This window comes from Girardinichthys multiradiatus, chromosome 9 (genome assembly GCF_021462225.1).
Source record: "Girardinichthys multiradiatus isolate DD_20200921_A chromosome 9, DD_fGirMul_XY1, whole genome shotgun sequence".
NCBI lineage: Eukaryota > Metazoa > Chordata > Actinopteri > Cyprinodontiformes > Goodeidae > Girardinichthys > Girardinichthys multiradiatus.
Window position 1 is genome coordinate 22,149,960 of NC_061802.1, and position 23,967 is coordinate 22,173,926.

Genomic DNA, 23,967 nt, shown 5'->3' on the forward strand with positions numbered 1-23,967 from the left:
TCATTGATCACCCAAAATTAAGGAAACTGGGGCTGATCGATTGGTGCACTCCTAATTTTGATGTTTTGTCTTCATCAGTGCTGTACAGCATGCTGTGGAGTCGCATTCTCAGTCTTCGTCATGGATAAAATTGATGTTTCTGTGCTTCAAAAAAAGGTGTTGACCTAAATGAAAAATGATTTATAAATCTCTTATCTCAGCATTTATTGAGAAAAACTCACAACAGCATCCATAATCACAGACAGCTCTTTGGAAAGTTTATATTTGGTTCCACAGCTCTGAACTCCCTTTAGCACATCAACCACCAGGTTTAATTTCTCTGAAACAGGAATGTAATGTATTATCTTTGCAGCGAGGTGCTGCATGAGTCAATCCAATCTATGCAAAAGCGCACTCCCTCTATGTTGCTGTTGTCTAAGTCATGAGCTTTAGGCTGATCATAAAATAATGACCAGTAAAATCAGACATTTTGTAGGGAGCCCTTTGATATCCCGTTGGCCAGCTGAGGGGCACAGCCCGTTATCATGGTAAAGAAATTCAATTTCTCTGGAAAACATGTCTTAAATCCCACAGCAAGAGAAATTATTTCCTCCTGCTACACAATGGATGTTTTTTTCTGCGCCAAAAAGACACCAGTAGACAGCTTAGTCGTCCGGAATGGGGGAATTGCAGTTCCCATGATAAATATAAACAGGTCCATCACAACCATAATACAACTGAAACACATCTCCGTAGCCATGGTCCCTCCACCAGGTGCACAGCTGTCGGTTCCAGCCACAGGCCAGGGAGTAAAACAATTCAGGATGCTCCATGCCGATCATTGTGAAGAAGTCCTGGTCCCCCAGGTGGCCCCTGAAGCGATACTGATCTGCTAGTTTGGCCACATTGCTGGGCTTCAGCAGTTGGTTATATAGAGCTGAAGCTCTCATAGCGCTCAGGTCCAATAGCATTACACCGCTGTTGAAGCCAGGAAGGCCCTCAGGAGGAGGTTCTCCTACTCTGGTCTTAGGGTTCTCCTTACGATACTGCCAGAAGGTGTGTCTGAGGAAGGACAAGTGTAAGGTTGTAGATTAGACAGCAAAACTCAACAACCTTGTAATTATTAACTAACAATAATGGACAGTTATTCCGACCAGAACTGCACTCAACAAAGTAGTCTAAATTATAGGATGGTTTTTGGTAGATCTAGTTCTCTACCTTGGTATTTTTCCGTTAACTCCAGTGATTTCCAACCTCTTTCATGGACAGACCCTCTTCTTGCACCAACAAAAATCAGCGCCCCCTCTGTAACACCATAACACTTACATGCACATTTGTGCACACACACAAGTGCGGACACACACATGCGTGTACCTATGTGCGCATCCAGGTTTCCGCACACATGCCTAAGAACTAACATTTTCATGTAAACTAAACCCCTTTTATCAATTAGAGCAACCTTTATTTTAATGGTAACGTAACACTCATGCTAAATACATATTTAGACCTCCTTTGTGAAAATATTTATTATCATGATAATGTGCTGAGTTAAATTCAACAACTTATTGGCTTCTTTCCACTCAATTTGTTTTAGTGCTAAACTGGTGCTGGTGTTTGCTTAGCACCAGTTCTTTGTTTCCACCACAGCAAACACTAACCCCAATAAACCAGGTCTTTCCTAGCTCCAACTTGCAGATATGCCAGTGGAAAGAACCACATTCATCAGTAGCTAGAGGTGAGATCATGGGGAACAACAGCCAATCAGTGTTTGATTGAGCGATCATCTGATTAGGACTGTGAAACACTTGTAGTTAAACTGTCTTCATGCACAACGTTCCTTCTCAAACAAAATCTGAATAATGCAGGATGAGCATCACACGTTTACATCACATGTTGATGAGGACGTTATGACATGTCTCTGATTTGCCTTGCTGATTATATACATATAAAAAAAAAAAAAGAAAAAAGCTCTAGCACCAGCCTCCCTTAAACACTGGAACCACTCTGTGATTTGCACAACCAAATAAAAGGAAGAAAAACTGTGACTGTGAGATGGATTCTGTAGCTCTGCATTTATTGTTAAAGACTACAGTCACTGACAGCTGGAAGGTCAAGGACCAAAAACAGAACCTTGTCTTATATTATCAGCTTTAATACTAAAGGGCTGATGTTCCAAAACAAATGTTTGAAGATGCTCTAAATCTTTTTTTCTGTATAACACACACACACACACACACACACACACACACACACGCAAGTATATATAACATAGAGTGTGTAGCAGGGCTTAAACAGGACATCAGTATCAGTAGATATAACATACTCCCTATTTATATTGTTGCTCAAAGTGTTTGTGGAGTTCTCGTATTTCCCAAAAAAGAAAAAGAGAGACTGAAAAGATTTTGCATGTAAAAATGCTGCCTCAAATAAGCTGAATATATTAAGATTATTTAGGTTGTACTGTTTACTGTTCCTGTCCAGGGTGTACCCCGCCTCTCGCCCATAGACTGCTGGAGATAGGCACCAGCTTCCCTGCGACCCACTATGGAATAAGCGGTAGAAAATGACTGACTGACTTTGCACAATATTTCTGTACTGCAAACAAAACATGTCAGGGAATATTTGTATTGTTCCTGTAAAACGGAACATTTTTTTAAATTAAGCAGTCAAAACTGTTCATGCCATCAACAGAAAAACACAAGGCTTTATGTTTTTTTACATGATGTCATTTTGTAAAAACTTTACCTCTGTTTGTGTTCCTCTGGTTTCTACTTTCATCAAGTCCATGAAAACCATCATTTTAAATTCTGAAATCCAGCTATGTTTTTCTGTTGGAGGTGGAGTGATTCAGCTTTGGAGAACAGAGTGTTCTTGTCCACACAGCTAAGAACATCTACCGATGAAATGTTCAGGCTGTACTAAAGGATGAATGGGAAAGTAACCTTGCATGGCTGCTTGTGAACACACACGCCTATGCCAGAACACTGGGACTATTTTTAGTTCCTGCAAAGCTCTACTGTAAATAAAATAATAATGGAGTTCAAACACAAAATGCATCACTTTTTTCAGAATCACTCTTGAGCTTTTCTTTGCCAACTTCACATCTTAATGCAGATGCAAGGATTTTTGTGAATAAAAATGTTCTGGATCATGACTCAGAGAATCTGAGTCATGACCTACATTGAGCAGCTCTAGCCTGTCCCCATGGTTTTCTGTTGATAGCGGGGGACTTGTGGGCTTTGAAGAGCATTTATCCTTTTGAAGATGGGTCTACGTGCTTCTAAACATCCCGAGGTGAGTGAGGTCAGTAAGGGAACATTTACACTAGCTGTCCCATGAGACTTTTTTAATCGCTAGAATTGGCTGCATGGAGCAAAGTGGAACGACATCAGTGTCAAGATGTCTAAAATATACAACTGACAACACACTGGTTATTAGATGAGACAGCTAAGGGAACACCGCTTCTGTTTTGCCTGCTGCTCCAATGTTTTCAAGGGTTCATGAGAAACAAACAGGCCTCTGCAGCCACAGATAATTATACTGCACTCTGGCATGTCTACTCAATAGCAACAAATTAGCATTAAGAATGCTAAGCTTTATGAATGTGTTCATTTTAAGTTTAGATTAAGTTAAGATTAGCTTCATGTTCGACAAGTGGATCTCCATAAATTAGAAAAAAGTTAAACTCATGATATATTTATTCATTATAGATGTTTTTCCTTCCATACAACTCTCCATTATTAATACAGCTTGAAATCTATCCCTTGGGATAGCTTTTTCTACCACACTTTTTCCTTCCACTCAACTTGTGGAGTGTGTTGAAAGACAAATGCCTTGAGGAGACGTGCTGTGAAATATATAAATAAACCTAATTGAACTTTTCATTAATAATTTTGGGTAAAGCGCTCTCTATTGAATGCTTGACAAATTTCATTCTGTGCAGCTTTTTAGCACTTTCTTGAAACTGTAAAAATGTTTTTTTTCCTGCCTTTACTTCTTCTTCTTCTTCTTCTCATTTTCCCCTCTGCCTTCCCTACCATGGTGTTTTGCAAAGATCATACATGAGTAACTTCAGCCAATCCTTTCCTCTGGGAGTAGCTTTATGAAGATGTGAAGCAAAAGCAACAGTCACTTTAGCCTTGTAGAACATCTGTTCTCCAAAGTACAGTTGTTATATTCTGCTGTTTGTACCAGTACACTCAGACCCAGTACACCAGTACAACTTCGCATAACTCTAGATCAGATTGTCATTCTGTCATTTCACATTTCCCATCCTCTATTCAATTTTTGCTGCCAATCTTACCAGTGAAGTTTCTCGGACTTGTGAAATGGAAGAGGACAAGGACACTCTGTGCTGTTAGCTTATACCAATGTGTCCTTCACTTTGCTTGAGACAAGGAGCAGCCTGCTCTCTCTAATTGCACTATAAAGCCCACAGGGAGGCATGAGGTTGTATGTTCAACTGGTAACACCTGAACAGCCCTAGCTGCACAATAATAAATAGAATACCCACATTGGTTTTAAAAAAAAGAGAATATAAACATTAAAACATGGAATTATTTAAAAGTAGAAATCCCTAGAAATCAGTTGATTAACAGCTTCCTTTAAACATTTTTGCACCCCTAGTAAAGATGTGTAAAACAATGTCAAAATGTACAGTACAGACCAAAAGTTTGGACACATCTTCTCATTCAAATAGTTGTCTTTATTTTCATGACTATGAATATTGTAGATTCACACTGAAGGCATCAAAACTATGAATTAACACATGTGGAATTATTTACTGAACAAAAAAGTGTGAAACAACTGAAAATATGTCTTATATTCTAGGTTCTTCAAAGTAGCCACCTTTTGATTTGATTACTGCTCCACACACTCTTGGTATTCTGTTGATGAGCTTCAAGAGGTAGTCACCTGAAATGGTTTTTACTTCACAGGTGTGCCCTGTCAGGTTTAATAAGTGGGATATCAAGCCTTATAAATGGGGTTGGGACCCTCAGTTGTGTTGTGCAGGAGGTGGATACAGTACACAGCTGATAGTCCTACTGAATAGACTGTTAGAATTTGTATTATGGCAAGAAAAAAGCACCTAAGTAAAGAAAAACAAGTGGCCATCATTACTTTAAGAAATGAAGGTCAGTCAGTCCAAACAATTGGGAAAACTTTGAAAGTGTCCCCAACTGCAGTCACAAAAACCATCAAGCGCTACAAAGAAACTGGCTCACATGAGGACCGCCCCAGGAAAGGAAGACCAAGAGTCACCTCTGCTGTGGACAATAAGTTCATCCGAGTCACCAGCCTCAGAAATTGCAGGTTAACAGCAGCTCAGATTAGAGAACAGGTCAATGCCACACAGAGTTCTAGCAGCAGACACATCTCTAGAACAACTGTTAAGAGGAGACTGTGTGAATCAGGCCTTCATGGTAAAATAGCTGCTAGGAAACCACTGCTGAGGACAGGCAACAAGCAGAAGAGACTTGTTTGGGCTAAAGAACACAAGGAATGGACATTAGACCAGTGAAAATCTGTGCTTTGGTCTGATGAGTCCAACTGTGAGATCTTTGGTTCCAACCACCGTGTCTTTGTGTGGCGCAGAAGAGGTGAACGGATGGACTCTACATGCCTGGTTCCCACCGTGAAGCATGGAGGAGGAGGTGTGATGGTGTGGGGGTGCTTTGCTGGTGACACTGTTGGGAATTTATTCAAAATTGAATGCATACTGAACCAGCATGGCTACCACAGCATCTTGCAGCGGCATGCTATTCCATCCGGTTTGCATTTAGTTGGACCATCATTTATTTTTCAACAGGACAATGACCCCAAACACTCCTCTAGGCTGTGTAGGGTCTATTTGACCAAGAAGGAGAGTGATGGGGTGCTGCGCCAGATGACCTGGCCTCCACAGTCACCGGACCTGAACCCAATCGAGATGGTTTGGGGTGAGCTGGACCGCAGAGTGAAGGCAAAAGGACCAACAAGTGCTAAGCATCTCTGGGAACTCCTTCAAGACTGTTGGAAAACCATTTCAGGTGACTACCTCTTGAAGCTCATCAACAGAATGCCAAGAGTGTGTGGAGCAGTAATCAAAGCAAAAGGTGGCTACTTTGAAGAACCTAGAATATAAGACATATTTTCAGTTGTTTCACACTTTTTTGTGAATGAGAAGGTGTGTCTAAACCTTTGGTCTCTACTGTATATATGCATGTCAAACGTTTTAATATTATCATCTAAACAATATTCAAACCCTTCTTACTGACCTGCTTTTGCATGTTTTCACTAGTATCTTCATTATGTATCTTTGCTGATGAGCTCAGAGTTTCCCAAAGAATGGAACGCCTCCTTGCCATCACCCGAATCTTTAGCGGCCTCCAAAGATGTTCTATCAGGTTCAAATCAGGACTACAGCTGGGCAGCATGAAAACATTAACATTGCTTCCAAAGAGAAGAAAACATAGTAAAATTTAGATTATTTAAACCCTATATCTGCCAGCGGTATTAATAATGTTGGGCTTAAACATGCCTACATACATGTTTCCAGATTCTTTGCTAGAGGAACAGACCCACAACATCACAGTTACTTTATATTTTGTCTTTTTATATATTTATGCTTTGTTTTACACTTAAACCAACCTATACAGCTACTATGCAGTATTTTCTGGGCCATAATATTTACAGTGCCATTGTTTTCAACCAAATTTATTTTTGCCCGCTTATGTTCACACCTGATATAGGTCTTATTAGTTGTGATGCTCAAACTCAGGGAGGATAGTGGGAACATTGTGCGAGTAATAAGGAATAAGTGTGGGTTAACCACGTTTGATATCATCTCAGTATGCAATGATGACATCGCAATTTCATGTTTGCCTCATTTCATGCGGCCCTACAGTCAAACACTTCACATGTTAATGTTTATGATAGTAGGACAACAAAGCCACATTTTTGAACAACCAGTTGGTGTGTAGAGTGCAATAGTTATAACTTGATGACCACCAATCTTTTTCTTTTTTTTTTTACCTCCCTTAGTATCATACTCGCTCATTGTGTGTGGTAAGAAAGTTAAATGTGAATCCTTGGATGTCATAGCGCTGGTTGATTTTGATGTTTTTTTTTATTTCTTTTGCATTATTGCCCTGAATGTAGATGTGGGCAAGTACAGGAGAGTAGCCATGTTCTGACTGATGTAAATCAACTCAAATCTGTCCTACGAAATGCCATGTTCTCTAATCTTTCCCATTATAGAGAGTGGCTAAGACAAATAGACCACCATTTCACAAGTAAACCATTATTTCTTAAAACATTGATTATTTTTCTGAACTGAATAAATGTGCTTGGGTGGGTAGGAAGAGTGGGATTTAGTTTTCTTTGCTACCCAACATACATTTATTTCAAGGCTTGATACACATTTTTACAAGGGGTGCCAAATAACTGAGGAGGATGTTGTATAAACATTTTTTCCTGGACTCCTTAAATACACTTCAAAGATAGTGGGTAAAATGGATATGATATAATTAACATAAATGTGCCCAGCAGTTACACTTTTTTGAGTAAACATATTCTTTTTATACTATTAATATGACACAATGGAGAATCCTCACACAAATCATAAAAATAACATTTCCCCTCTTGTTCGGTGAAAGACCAGAACTGGAACATTGCATCTCAATGGATCTTCTTGCACAATTAAAGAGTGTGTTTGTGTTTTTGTCCACAAGACATTGAAGGAAATAGGTCTCATTCCTCTGTGTTTGAAAAAAATGACTCAGCTGCAGGGAAGCGAGTGGTATTTTGTGAAATAATGAACTTTTCAGCGGCAGGATGTGCTGTGAATGTGGCTGGTGGGAGGATGCGTTGTTCTGCATGATGTTCCCTCCATTAACACAAAAACAGAGTGGGAGTTGAGAGTCCCCTCTGTCTACAAAGAACACTACAATAGGAAGTATACAAGCTGTGCTTCACTGAAAGTAGGCCTATAAAATTACAGTATTTTAAAGCCTACTGACTAATGGCTAATAATGCAAGCATATAGCAAACCCATCTGCAAACTCAGTCTGGACTGATATTTTCCACAGCCTTAAAGATATAAATGTCAAAAAAGATTTTTTTTTTTATTTAATCTAAAACAGAAAGAAGCAATGAATTGCTTGTCAGCGAAATATGTTAATACAAATAAAATAAGTTATTTGTGGACACACGAACCTCTCCATTTGCTCTATGTTTGCATGTGCATCTTCATAATTTAGGATATCATCAAAAAGCTTATTTTTTTCAGTAATTCAATTCAAAAATTGAAACTCAAAGGTTTATTACACATAGTGATATATTTCAAGCATTTATTTATTAAGTGTGATGATTGTGCCTTACTGCTTATAGAAACCCAAAATTCAGTTTAAAAAAATATTTGAATATTACAAAAGACCAATAAAAACAGAAATGTTATGTTATGGCCTATAGGGAATTGTAGAGAAAAAGTCTGACTAGACAGTTATCTAGCAGACAGTCATTAACACCATTTACAAGGAGGGTATGATACCAAAGGTAAAAGAAGCAGGCTGTGATGTAACTATGCATTTTAATAGAAAGTTGGGTGGAAGGAAAAAGTGTGGTCAAAAATGGTGCACAAACAGAGATAACAGCACAACATTGCGGGGATTGTTAGGTGACGACTACCAAGCAATGGACTGCAGCTGAAGTCAACGCTTACAGAGCCACTACATACAAACGTAACCAGCACATGGCCTTGTGTTAAACCACTCATAAACTGGCGTCTTACTTGGGCTGAAGATTAAAGGACTAGTGGGTTGTTCCACTGGTATATGTCTAGTCTAAAGTCAGCGCAGCCATCTACCAGGAACATTAAGAACTCTTAATGATTCTCTTTGCTGAATCGGCGCTGATGGTGTAGGGGTTAAGCGCGCGACCATATACAGAGGCTACAGTACTCGAAGCAGCCATCCCGGGTTCGAGTCCCGGACCCGGCGACATTTGCCGAATGTCTCGCCCTCTCTCTACCCCTCTTTCCTGTCTGCCTACTGTCAAAAAAATATCTTAAAAAAAAAATATTGACAAGAAGAAGATGAGCTGAAAGTCACCGTTAAAGAAACCTGGGTTTCCTTCACACCACAGCAGTACCGCAGGCTTTTCGTCTTAATGACACACCGCATTGATGTAGCAATTAATGCAAAAGGAGCCCCACCCAAGTACGCAGTGCATAATCTGTACTGTACACAGATTTACCTTTCGCTGGGAGCCTGTTTCTGTTTTAAAAATCTATATTTTAAGGGATTAAAGTAATATAAAATGTTTTGTAGAAACCTTATTTTAAACCTTAATAATCAAAAGGAACAGAAATGAACGCTTAACATAGACCATGTATGGGATAATTCATATGACACATGACCTTTACTTTCTAAAGAGAATTACAGAAATAAACTCACGTTCAATGATTTATTAAGTTGCAACTGTAGAAATGATCATCTCATAAATCCTGTGTGGGAGCTTTCAACCAGCGGAGCTGTGTGAGCCAAGAGGCCCAGCACTCTGCTATGATGCTGGTGGACTCAAATTAAGTGCGTCCAGCCTCACGGGAACAACTTTAGCGGGGCTTTCTCAGGGTTGGCAAAGCCCCCAGCCAACACAGTGGTAGTGCAGGGATAGAGATATGTTTTTCCGGTTCTACACTAGTGAAGAACCAGAAAAAAGCATTGCAATTACTAATGCAGGTCAATTCTGAAAAAAAAAAAACTAACAAGCAAGTGTTTGTATTTTAAATGTGACGTTAAACTAAATGCGGATGTAATATTTGTTGCATGACATTTAATAAATGTTCAGGAACTGTTGAACAGAAACAATAAAAGCAGCTTAGCAGAACAGCTGACAGCAGGCCAGTTCTTATTTGCCTTCTCACTGAAATCACACATTCATACATTTATCCCCTCATGGTCCAAAAGACCCCAGAGGAAACCGTCTGCCGGTGTTTATCCCTGCAAGCAGCTGCTGCATAGAATATGGCACCTGATACTGCATCATGTACTTTTACCCCCCAACACACACACAGAAACGAACACGTAGACTGTGACGTCCTGTTTTGATGTTGCACCTGGGTGGAAACAGTGAGGCAGTCGGAGCGGACCTGAAGGGTTTGATTTGATATCTTGGAGAGGGATGGAAAAAAATCAGCCGAGGAACAAAGAGCTTGAAAGTTGGTGCCTCTTGTTTATGACAGAGCACAAACAAAAACAAAGTTATGTTTCAACACTTAAATGAGATTGGATTTACTTGCAAGCAGTCACTGGGAACTCATTGTGCATTAGAGCCATCACCTCTTTATTACATCTTGCGTCTTTGAGCAAGTTGTAAAAAGACAATAGTAAAAAAAAAAAAAGAAAAGCAAAACTAACTTAATTGATCATTTTCAAATTATACGTGGAAAGAAGTCGTTCTAGATTTCTTGACCCGAGCAAGATTTATTTTCTCGACTAATGAGTTTTACTCTAGATGAGTGTGTTTACCTGTAGACTGGCTGCATCTCTCTGGTGATTCCTATGACTGCTCCGGGAGGAAATTTGTCAAATTCCTGGAAAAGGTCCCTGATGTTAGTCTTGTACTTGAGGTCAAGGTCAAGCTGCACTATTTGAGTCAGATCTAAGGGAGAAGGACATTAGGCTGATCACTTAAAGACCAAACAATAAAGCAAACAAATTTAAAAAGTTTATACATGTTCAAGAATAAAAGTTTGAAGCTACAAACATAATGGTTTATCTCCTTTGAATTAATAATCAGTACTATAAAACTAACCAGGTTCAATTAAAGGTGATTCGTTTTTAAAAAGTTTAGTTTTTTTAACACTTTATAAACTATTTGAAAAGCATAACAACAATGCATCAACTCCAGTAATGAAATCACAGACCCATCTGTAAAGCTATGACCCTGCAGCAAAAAACAGGACTAGAAATGTATGTTGCTGCTAAAAGAACAACATCCTAACAACTGTAACCAGGATATTCAGGCCTTCATCTGTTCATTGTTTCTGCTTCCTATATTTTGCTGGTAGCTGTGGTGATGAAAGAAGAGGAAATAGTCATGAGTGGTGCAGAGTGGGCACAACGTGAACCTGAAGAGACACTGTCAGAAATGATGGCTTGTAGTTTGAGGCTAAAGATATTGACACAATGGTTGGAAAACGTCTGGGAATCTTACAGTAGCAGCAACTAATCCACATAATCAATGTTGTCATCTATGAAAATCTCTCAGCATCAGTGTTGTTAGTCAATAAATTACCTTTTTAAAATACATTTGTTTTCTGTCTTCAAAAAACATTTTAACAAAAGCTGCTACTGTTTTCCTCCAGATCGCTGTGTGAGGTTAAGCCATTGGCTGCAGTCTCAGCAGCGTCAGGTTTTCTTCCAACAATGCCCTGTAGGTAACTCCATCCATCCTGCCATCAGCTCTGACCAGTTTCTTTCTACCTGCAGAATGAAAACCTCCACACAGCATGATGCTGCCACCACCATGTTCCACCATGGGGATGGAGTATTCGGGGTAATGTGACACTCCCCCAGACATAGAGTCTTGCATGAAGGCCAAAAACTTCACTTATCTGACCACAGCAATTTCTTCCATTTGTTTGCTGTCTCACCTACATGTCGTGTGGCCAACTTTAGGGGAGACCTTTATTATGTTTTTGTTACAATTAATTTCTTCTTGTCCTTCTTCCATGATAGCCAGAGAGAACATGACCAGCATTCTCTTACATGAGCTGTGAATCTCTGCAGCTCCTCCAGAGTTACCATGAGCCTTTAGGCTGCTTTAATGTGCTCCTTGTCTGTCCAGGTTAGTTTAGGTGAATAGCCATGTCTTGTTAGGTTTGCAGTGGTGCCATACTCTTTCCATTTACTAATGAAGTACCTCCTAATGGCAAATGGCTGCACTGGCTTTCCTTTAGGGGTTTTAGATTAAGTATGCATGACCCCAATTTCAAATAAGTCAAATAAAATCCCATTAAAAGGTTGGGATTTGATTGATAAGATGAGAAGAATATTAATTTGTTTAGTCACCAAGTCCAGCACTGACACTGCAGTTGTTTTTGTTTTAATTATTATTTTTTTGACTCCTAATAACAAAATACAATCAAAAGTTAAGTAACTTTTACGGAGCTAAACTTTACCAAATATATCTGGCCTTCATCTCAAAACGAGTGGCTGATTTGTACTTCTTTTGTGCATTTGTTCTAAAAGAACAATCAAATATTTTATCTGTTAGCAATTGAAATTAATAAAGCCAGATGGAAAAACTCCATCATATGCTTTTCTAATGCAAACTGTATAACTGTAAAGAAATCATGTTCATACTGGTTTCTGTTAAAGTATGAAAGGAAAATGACGACTCAGCAAAGTGGCAGCGACCTGTTTTTATGTGCTATCCAAACAATGATGCTGCTAATGACAATGCCTTCATGCACTGTGGAAACACGGCTTAATCTCTGCATGGTCAGTGCTGTTGGTTTGCACTGATGGGGCTTAACAGGTGGGAGTTCAACACAAAGGGGGCCCTCGGTTGTTACAACACTCGATGTGGAGGGTTTCATGTCGGACCAGTGACTCTACACAAAGTGCTTTTAAAATCATAGCCTACTCTTATACAACGCTTTGTGTGTATATATATATGTATATATATACACACACACACACACAGTGTATATATACACACAGTACAGACCAAAAGTTAGGACACACCTTCTCATTCAAAGAGTTTTCTTTATTTTCATGACTATGAATATTGTAGCTTCACACTGAAGGCATCAAAACTATGAATTAACACATGTGAAATTATATACTGAACAAAAAAGTATAAAACAACTGAAAATATGTCTTATATTCTAGGTTCTTCAAAGTAGCCACCTTTTGCTTTGATTACTGCTCCACACACTCTTGGCATTCTGTTGATGAGCTTCAAGAGGTAGTCACCTGAAATGGTTTTCCAACAGTCTTGAAGGAGTTCCCAGAGATGCTTAGCACTTGTTGGTCCTTTTGCCTTCACTCTGCGGTCCAGCTCACCCCAAACCATCTCGATTGGGTTCAGGTCCGGTGACTGTGGAGGCCAGGTCATCTGGCGCAGCACCCCATCACTCTCCTTCTTGGTCAAATAGCCCTTACACAGCCTGGAGGTGTGTTTGGGGTCATTGTCCTGTTGAAAAATAAATGATGGTCCAACTAAATGCAAACTGGATGGAATAGCATGCCGCTGCAAGATGCTGTGGTAGTCATGGTGGTTCAGTATGCCTTCAAAGCACCCCACACCATCACACCTCCTCCTCCATGCTTCACGGTGGGAACCAGGCATGTAGAGTCCATCCGTTCACCTCTTCTGCGCCGCACAAAGACACGGTGGTTGGAACCAAAGATCTCAAACTTGGACTCATCAGACCAAAGCACAGATTTTCACTGGTCTAATGTCCATTCCTTGTGTTCTTTAGCCCAAACAAGTCTCTTCTGCTTGTTGCCTGTCCTCAGTAGTGGTTTCCTAGCAGCTATTTTACAATGAAGGCCTGATTCACACAGTCTCCTCTTAACAGTTGTTCTAGAGATGTGTCTGCTGCTAGAACTCTGTGTGGCATTGACCTGTTCTCTAATCTGAGCTGCTGTTAACCTGCGATTTCTGAGGCTGGTGACTCGGATGAACTTATCGTCCGCAGCAGAGGTGACTCTTGGTCTTCCTTTCCTGGGGCGGTCCTCATGTGAGCCAGTTTCTTTGTAGCGCTTGATGGTTTTTGCGACTGCACACAGGGACACTTTCAAAGTTTTCCCAATTGTTCGGACTGACTGACCTTCATTTCTTAAAGTAATGATGGCCACTCGTTTTTCTAATAGACAACTCTTTGAATGAGAAGGTGTGTCCAAACCTTTGGTCTGTACTGTATATATATATATATATATATATATATATATATATATATATATATATATATATATATACAGTGCAACCAAAATGACCTTCAGAAGTGAACATTTATCAGAGAAGCAGTTACTCTGGAGGAGCAGCAGAGGGTGGACGAGCTATTAGTTATGTGCTTCACAAATTTCACCACTGTTAAAATAAATCACAGCAAATATTTGGAACAAGGCACTCTGGTCAGATGACACCACAAATGAACTTTCTGAACAACATGCAAAAAACACATCAACCTGAACATGCCAGTGAAGCATGGTGGAGGCATCATAATACTGTGGAGATGCTTTTCATAAGCACAGAATGCAAAGCTGGTCAGGGATGATGGAAAGATTGATACATTTGTATTGGTTGATCACATAGAATCAGTAAATTCCCCTAAGTTAGAGGTTGTCCTGTTTAGTTTAACTGTTCTTGATGTCAGCACTTACAATCAATTTGTAAGGCACATTGTTCTCTGCCTTCACTGACACTGACTCGAAAATAGCCTTTTTATTATTTATATTCAGTTTCATTAAACTCAAATGCTTCGGATTGTGGCTGTCTTCCTTGCAAACAGTGAGGTGCTCAGGCACGTCACTTTATGAAAACCTCTGCTATCCAAACTGTTTAAAATCCCCACTACAAAAAAATATCTATTTTACAAATATCTGTTTAGTAATAACTTGATAATCAACTCATTTTTTTCTGTATAACTAAGGTTGTTTTCTTGTGAAAAGAAAAATAAGGGAAGAAAGTATTATTTTAAAGCTAATAAAATGAATATAGATTTTTGTTTCCTATTCAGTTTAATCCTTCAGTATCTTCAGGGGATGCTTAATATTTTACAGCAGTAGCATATGACTTTACTGTTTCAACAAATTTTCTAAGCAGAATTTCTTTTTGTCACGTTCTGCATTCTTTCACTTTTTGATTGTCTATCATTCTATCTTCATCACCATAAATACCACAAAATATTGTGGTATAATTAAGTCTATATCTCTCATGGGTACTTTCTTTTAGCAATTTTCCAACGTTTGAAGATAAGCAGATTTCTGCCTCACTTGAATGGCATTTTTTTTCTTATCTTTCCCAGTTTGAAGGTGGCTTCTGTGTCTTTACCTCAGAAAAAGATCTGGGTTACTAATTAAAAGTTCCTTGACATGCTGCTCTACTTACAAAAGTGAAGCATAAAAATACCAAATACTTCAAGTACCATCATTTCAATAGGAATTACATGTACCAATCAATAATGGTGGTACGAGTGGAGTTAGTTTCTCATATTAGATTAACTTTCGCAGCGGAATAAGATGTGATCAAGTTAAAAGGTTGAATTTTTCAAACATTCTTCAGAGTGAGATTAAGATCAATTTAATTACCCAGTCAGATTTCTAGTAGATGTGAGTTAGTAGTTCCACATTAATAGAGCTGGAAAATGCTGCAGGAGAACCTCAAGTCCCTGCATGTTGAGCCCTCTGTAGGGGATACAACTTAATATAACAAATTTCCACTACTTCAAGCAGTGTTTCTTGGAGACCTTTCCAATACTTATAACAGCTTTTCATCGTGCATTTAACACCACGTTCTCCAGGGGTAGATGTTGTAAAAACAGCATCACAATCTCCAACCCTTTACCTTCATTAACTGTCTTTAACTTAAAGAGTGTTTGGCAAAACACTCACTCTTTACGTAGTTTTCTCTCCCTCAAATCAAACCTCATTTTCCTCCTAAATGTAGTGCATTTATGTGCCTGTTTATTCATTACTGAATATTTTGTTAATGTTATGTACAAAAAGATTCATCCCATCCACAAAAAAAAAATCCTAGGCTGTTCAGTAAAAACAACACGCAGCTCAACTACATGTGAGCCTCCAATGTCTTTCTATAAATGACATTTCTATCTTCAGAAGACAGTGGAAGAAATGAGCATTTGAACCTCCTCTAACAGCTGCAATTTGTTTTTATCTGTGTGTGTCACTTTTGTTCCTACTCTGTCATTAAACACAAACAATGTTCCCCGTTTGCTGCGTGACTCGCCGAATGACGAGACGTTATAAAAAAAAACAAAAAAACAAAAAAAAACAAGTCAAAGAAAGGCTGTGGAGAAAATAACAGACTGTTTGTGTGTGACACACCCCCACCCATCTGTTTCTCCTGAGACACACAACACATTATGCCCTTTCAGATAAAAGCATTCCTTAAATAGAGATGTGGAAAGCACACACGCACAGCACACTGCTGGAGCATGTGGATGATCAATAATAATTTCAGGATGAAACGTGAGCGACCAATCACACAACACTTGCTATTTGTCACATGCAGCAGTCAATTTGGGGTTGAAAGTCAGCCTGAACCAGTCTGAGCTCCACACACAGCTTACAGCTCTGTCCCTTCACAGCTTTACAGCACAGATATAAACAGCTCGTTCTGATGGTTTGGACGAGAAATTAAGGAAAGCCAGATGCAGAGCCTGGACACTGTCAGAGTTTTAAACATGGAAAAAAGTGATTTAGAGCATAAAATGTTAAAGCTACAACACCTGTTACAGATAAACAAATTTAGATCTAATAGAAAAATGAAGATGTCTTATTAATAATCATCTCTTTATTAAGAAATGTTTGAATACTAATGTCTAATCATGTTGTTTATTGATTTTTGAAACGTTATTTAATTGCACTTCTCCCCCCAGGCTTATGAACACCTTACAGCCAGGGTAGTCAGTTACTCTACTGTGAAACTAAATAAACATATTTATACTATTAAAAGCTCTTTCTTTAAGGGAATAATAAACTGGGTGTATATAGACACTTACTTACTATCTGTACACTTTGAGGGTGTGAAACTGAAATCAAACTCATTGTTTCTGCACACTGGGCACTAAAGCTGAATCGGATTTCTAAACACCCAGAAAATATACCGACACCTTACCGACTACTAGCTAAGGTTACCCCCCTTTGGCTGATATAACCTGAGTGAGACGCTTCTTGCAGCTGCTAGTGTCTGAAGTCGGTCTGAGCAAAGTTTGCTCCACTCATCCCTCTCAGCCTGTTTTCAGTCAAACAGCATCTTAAAAAGGATCAAGATCTGGGCTTCAACGCTGCTCAGGACTGTCCATTTCTTACTGTCCAGCCAGTCATTGGTGGATTCCTCAGTTTCTCAGTAGTTAAAAGTGTTGCTGGAGTCTTCACCACATCACATCTCTAATGCAGTTTGTACTGTTGTACAGTCTCTATCTGCTTACAAAAACACACTATGACATCAACAGAAGTAAGAAGCTGCTGTACATTGATGATGATGACATTTTAGGGTTTTTGGTGACTTCGTTTAGCATCCTGCGGCCTGCTTGTTTTAAAATATTTTTCATACAGTGATATTCCACACTCTTCTTTCTGTAGGCTACAAACAGTTCTTTGCTCTTAGTTGAGCAGGCAGGAGCACACCAAACTAAATGTCTGAGGTTTAAACAAGTCAAACTTCCTTTCAAAACACCGACTAATCTTCTAATCCTGTTCACCTGATGTGACACACCTGTGCATAATGTTAGCCATTGTAGGAGGGAATAAATGTGGGGGTGTCCTAATTTATTCTTCGCCATCTTGGTGATGTTTGTCATATTATGATGCGTCGGGCCAATTATTTGTATGCCAGGGGTTATCGATCAGTTTCAACGCATCAAACTAATTGAGGAGGTTGTTTTGTGATAGGTGAGCAGAAGAAAAATGCCAATAAAAATGGGTGTTTCAACAAGGAAACATGCCCAAACACATCCATAAGTGAGCAACACACATCCTGAGATTTCCAGGAATAGTTGTTACACAACTGCAGCTCAGGGATTCACAGGAAAGCTAAATCTTCATGCAATTTTTTTGTTTATGTAAAATAATGTTTGCCTTTAGAAAGAACAATGCAGACTGCAATTGTTCTGGATTTAACTGGACTAGATTTTTAATTAGACACGTTTCTGTTTTCTCTTTCTGCTCTTTCTTTTCTCTTGCTCTTTCAATTCTGAACCACATAAATAAACTGCACTGAATTCAGGAATTACATCACAGTTTACTGTGCCCCCTGAGTTTGGATGGTGTTTGTCTGCCCGACGGGTCTCACATGTGTGCCTCTGAAAGCTATCGACTAAAGCCTCAAAGCCTAATAGTCTGGTTTATCTTTGCAGTGATGCCCCATGCTGTATGCCCACTGAAGTGAGCCAAAACAGTGCACAACAGAGGACAGATCACTGCTGGCGCCAACCCAGGGGGCTCTAGTGTGGGCAGCAGCAGCAGAGCCCATCCTTCCTCCCTGACTCTCCAGGGCCTCCACAGCTCGCCACGTGCCTCTTAGATACCTGCCTCTGCTGCTTTTTCCAGCTGTGCACCGCCTAAGTTAGATAAGTCAGCATGTGACTGAATGTAGAGCACTCAGGGAGAGAATTACTACAGATAATAGGGGGGGTGGAGGTTTGTTTTTTAAACACCATACCTAAAAAAACATCAGTTTAATAGTTAAAAAACAAAATTGAGAAAACATGTTTTCTAAGGTAAATTTCATTGATATGAAATTGCAGAAAGTACTGCTCGTCTTACTGTCAGGCATGATGTGATGCATGGCTACAGACAGGAAGAAGATGGAGTCGCTGTAGTAAGCTCCAGAGCCTGCACTGAAATGCTTCTGCATGGCCTCCACGATGGGGAACAGCTTCTGTGTGAGTTCCACCACATCGTGGAAGATGATCTGGGTAGAAGTATGAAAACAGTCAATAGTCATTAACGATTTACCGTAGCAGGATGGACACACAGGGAGACAAACAGCTTTTTTCTCTCCGTCTGTCATCAGAAAGCAAGATGTAGAGGTTTACCTCCACATCTGTCTCTATCGCTCTGCATATGATTCAGGAAGTACGTGAAATATTCCTCTGAGAAATGGGACAATGCTTCAAGACCCTGATATATCATATGTACTCTTCGATTCCTTGAACAAAAACAAGTTTAGTTAATGAGACAAATCTGTTTCATTGTTTTATTTTCCAAAAGTCTCTTGTGGACGGACAGACGGATGGACTGTCTTTTTATTGTATATTCCAGAAGTCCATTTTTTATGTTTTCATATAAACATTTTAAGGAGAAACAAAAAACAGTAACAGTATTATGTGTTTAACTATTTCTGCAGCCTTACAACAGACCGCAGCGTACCAACAACTTGCTTTAACTAAAATGCACCTGTTGGGAAAATGTTTTAAAGGAGAACCCTCATTCATTCAATTAATGTAAAGATATTACGGTACGATGTTGTCCCAATCAGATCTTTAAGGCATGAAAATGGAACCTTAGTGCTATAAATGTCACCTTTTCAACTAAAACTTCGCCTTAATAAAAAGGTCAGAACTTCCTTTCCTGTACACGGCTGATCTAAAAAGGTATGATTCTGAGCTGTTACTTTCATTCATTTCTGATGCTTTTCGAAGGGATGCTTGAGTACGTTCTGGTCTGAGCAGCATCACATTTCTTTAAGGAAACATGTTTGTGACTGCGGAGCAATTTTCTTGACAGCGGAGTTGCAGTCGGCAGGATATTCACTTCAAAAGATCTAAAGCCGTAATTCCTCTGCCCTGTTTGCTTGAACACTTGCTTGTTAAACATACAAGCTCCAAAGGCAACAATGAACTCTGAATTTAATTCATCAAAATACCTGTTCAGCTGATTTTCTTTATTTCTTGCAGCCTTCCAGTCTTTTCTCTTTACTCAACAAATATTCCTAGTTATCAGAAAAAAGTTTTAAAACTAAGGATCATATAGCAAGTCTGCTTCAGTACTACCCCGTCATTAGCATTAAAGGACAGGTTGCCCAAATCTCCATCCTGTTTTATGGAGGACATGCAGCAGTAACAAGCACAGCTGCAGGCTAGTGTGACTCAGCAGGCTGTTTGCTACAAATGTCAAATTGGTTCCCTGAATATTTTGCTGTTGGGAAGTAATGGGGCTAATAAATATATTATATAACCACTGTGTTATCGTTGTACTCCTTCATGATAAATAATAAAAAGGATGAAAATGAATGAAATTCAAGACGAGTCGATAAGGATGTCAGCATGCTCATATATCACTCAGACTCTGGGGACTCCCTGTCTCATCTGTAACTCTGGCAGAGCTGAGTGTTTGCTTGTGTGTGCTGGGATGACTGTGCACACAAAGACATCAGGAGAGGCAGTGTCAGTGCTTGTGTCAGCGTAGGTGAAGTAATGTTTCAAGATTCATTACCTAAAAGCACCATGTTTAAAAACAGCACCGACCCGGAATGATAGCAGGACACTAACAGAGGCGGTGAGGACACAGCCTGTAGGTTCGGTCCAGGTGTTTTCATGATGGATGGATGGATGGATGGATGGATGGATGGATGGATGGATGGATGGATAGATAGATGGACAGACAGGCACCAAGATGATGGACAAAGTAATGTATCACTGCAAACCACATTTAGCAAATAGGACAGAAAAAGACATTTTGCTATACATTTCCTAACCTGGAAAATAATTAAATTAAATTCCAAACTTTTCCAAACTATGCTGGAGCCCTTTCTAATCTCATTTAGACAGCCGGGACTTGTGTAGGTATGAGGGAGATACACCCATAGCTGAGGACTGTCTGAGGACTAGTTTCCATTTCACAGTTTAACATCAGCTCAGTTTTATTGGAACCTCAGAGGAGATAGTACTAAAAGAGGTAACATTTAAGAGTTGCTGCCCACAGTGTAAAACAAACTATAAGAAACCAGATCTTCTTTAGTTACAGCATCTTACAATGTATTTCCTGAAAAGCAGTTTGGTTGTAAATTATACTTTCTGGAAAGTTTCTGCTCTGGGTTTAAATAAATATTATATTTCTTGCTTCTAAATATAAACCTTCACAATTTTAAAGCTTTGTTTCATTCTGAACATTGTACAATTTACGCAACATTTTATTATCATTTTAGCTCAGACTTCAAGCACCCTGTATGAGTCCTGGAAATCCAACTAGAAAATCCTATTTCCTGCTTTCCTGCTGAACATACCCCTTAACAGTCTGGCAAAATATCTATCTTTCAGGTTTTAAACTGCCAAGCTGAGTAAAACCTGAATTATTCCAGGAAGAAACTGAATCAACTTCAGAAAACAGAAGGCTAGAAATGCATGTTTTACATTATGAGATTTCTTGAAATAGAAAAAAGGACTCTAGCTCTTATGGAAGAAATTGAATTGGTTTATGGTGGCATGCTGTGAAAAGCATACAAAGGATAAACTGGACAGGACATTTTACAAAACAGACCAGGAACATAATCCTCCTTTTTGGCAGGAAGAACAGCGTAAACAAGCTACATCCCCTTCATCAGTGATGGGTTATTTAAACTGGCAAACACTGCCCCCAGGTGTCTGAACTTTGAACTGCAACCCCACCTTGTGATTTAAGCTCACAGGTGAATGTCATATTTTCCAATTTTATCTAAACTCTGAACTCTAATGCAATTTTGGAACTGTCTAAAATAAGTAGCTAAATAAGGCCATTCAGCGCTAATATCGCTAACACATTCTCACGTTATCCGACCTAATGAACTCAGAGGTTTTATGTGTTGGAACAAGTCAAAGTTGTGGACAGAAATTGGAAATTTGCAAAAAAAATCAAAAATGCATATGTATACTCTGACACCCCTAAATAAAATCTAGTGGAACCAACTGCCCATTCAAGCTGCCTAATTAGTAAATACAATCCACTCTCAGTATAAACACAGCTGTTCTGTGATGGCACCATACATTACTTAAACCTTAACATTTTGAACAAACAGCACAAGGCCCAATTGAGCTAACTTTAATTTATATTGAAAGGAATTTTACTTTAAATTTGTAAAATAAAATAAACATCTATCATTAATTAAACTTCTGATCATTTTCCTGAATTCAAAAGGTGACTTAAGGTACCACTCACCTCATGTTTAAATGTTGAATCCTGCAGAAACTCCTGCAGCATCCTCTGGCCCAACTCTTGGCTGACCTGATCACTCACAAAGTGAAGCACCAATACTTCTCCTTCCAGGAAATGTGCATGTTTCACCATGGACAACATGGCCACCCTGAATTTATCCTGCAGGCTTTTGCTCCTGTCCACCTTGGTGAACATCATGAGAACATGATAGCGCTGGACGGCAGCGTCGAAACTCCCTTTCCTGGACCTGTAAAAGTCACCTTCCTCTCCTACATTCGGGACTTCCTCTCTTTGCTCTTCTGATTCAGGAAGGTGTGAAATCCTGGTGTCCACATTTAGGTCAGCATCATTTCTGTTGGTGTTGGCCTGGGTCTGCCTTATCCTCTTCGTAGTGCTGGAGAAGCTGTGCCTCTCAGAACCAAAGTAGTAAAAAGCTATTACAGCAAGCGTGGCAGCCAGGAGAAGCACAAACTGATAGGATCTGAATGTGCTAATCCGTCCCACGATTCTGGCTACCAGCCTTAAGAAGCCCATATTCACCAGTTAGAGTTACTGGAAGTGAGGTTTAGGTGAGAAGAGTCACCATTCTCTGCTTGCTGGTCGTCACAAACACGAAGTGTCTCCTAGAAGAGAAAGACCTAGTTTTAGATTAAGCATCTGAGCTGTTTAGTGTTACAAATAATTAAGTAAGGATTTAAAAAAATAAATGCATATGTTTATGCAATGGATGTTTTCTATCTTTGTATATTTTCTTTAATTTTATGACAGTTACCAGGTGGGTTAAAAAAAAAAAAAAAGTCACCTCAAAGAAAAGCAAAAACGACCAAAAATTTCATTAGACCAGCCTCAAGAAATGATCAACAACAACCTCTTCTGGGTAGAAATAAAACAAAAATAATTCATAAAAAAAATTAAATGATGCCTAAAAAATTATTTTAAAGACATTTCATTTGGTTTTTTTAAGCAATAAAAAATATTTGATACATCTTTTAAACAATTTCTTTACTTCTAGAGTGACTTCCTTAATCATTGTAAGTGCTTATACCATAATGCATAGAAAACACACAGTTGTCATTACGTTTTATAAATTCATATTATTGTATTAATCACAATCAGCATTTCTTTATGTGATTGCAGCTTTATATTTTGCATTGTTTCATTATAAGTTGTATAAAAATCTTGGATATTACCTGACTGAAGGCTACATGTATGTTGAATAAACCTCTATATTGATCTGCTGTCTGCTATTCGTCTGTTTTTGACAGTTTGTCTGCATAAATTAAACAAAAGTGATTTTCCATACGTAACGGTAAAAGACACATTTAATCCAACGCAGCAGCATGAACACATTTTTCACTACGACAAATGAAAAACTATTATCATGCAAAAATAAATATATTAAATTTTGCATGCAGTTACAGAAAGTACATGCCTGTTCAATGTCGTTAATCTATCCACATCCACAGTCTTTTTATTGCTCGTCACTATCATTATTTCTATCACTAGACAGAAATGTCTCAATTAGAAAATATTATACAATCAAATTTAATAAATTAACGCACACAAGAGCAACATGTCAAGTAACAAGGGTTCTGCTAAGTTAGCAAGCGGCATAATTTGCTGCCAGGTGTGGGTCGCTACGGTTCAGTTCGGCTATGCTGGTAGAAAGTTTCACTTGTTCAAACTAAATCAAATCCTTTCATACCTCTGTGGCTCCGAACACGTCCCGGTATTTTCATAGTTCGCTCGTTTTAGGATTTTAAGCTAATCACATGCCAAGCAGAAGCCTGCTAACTGCATAGCAACCGGACCCGGTGACACAAGCTTAGCCACGCCCCCTACCGTCGTGCTTACTTCAGGTATCGTCCGAATTATGAGATATATTCCCTTGAATTATATTCAGTTTCTAACTAAATCCAGCTTGATAAGTTTAAACATACTCATTGAGAGAAAAAATCTCATTATTTAAGGTAGCAATGTTTAAAGACATTTTCAGCGTATATTTTATTATTTTACATGTTTGTTCAAAACTTTGTCTTAAACGTAGAAATACTCTGTAGCTAAGGAGTTAGGACTAAAATTATTCATACCACTGGCTGATTTAGATTAAAAGTCATTTTCA

At 38.9% G+C, this 23,967-nt stretch overlaps 1 protein-coding gene across 2 annotated transcripts; it reads right to left on the reverse strand.

The window, feature by feature from the left end:
* Positions 1-189: 189 nt before the first annotated feature.
* On the reverse strand, positions 190-23,698 carry xxylt1 (xyloside xylosyltransferase 1). 2 transcript variants are annotated; one of them, XM_047374033.1, is made up of 6 exons: positions 23,551-23,680; positions 23,036-23,115; positions 21,849-22,468; positions 18,480-18,627; positions 10,488-10,620; positions 190-1,041 (listed from the first exon to the last, which is right to left on the reverse strand). In XM_047374033.1, the coding sequence occupies exons 3-6, from the start codon at positions 22,377-22,379 to the stop codon at positions 645-647; spliced, it is 1,209 nt and encodes a 402-aa protein (XP_047229989.1). In that variant the 5' UTR covers positions 22,380-22,468; positions 23,036-23,115; positions 23,551-23,680; the 3' UTR covers positions 190-644. The 2 variants fall into 2 exon arrangements, with proteins under 2 accessions (XP_047229989.1, XP_047229988.1); XM_047374032.1 differs by lacking the exon at positions 23,036-23,115 and having other exon boundaries at positions 23,551-23,698.
* Positions 23,699-23,967: the final 269 nt, after the last annotated feature.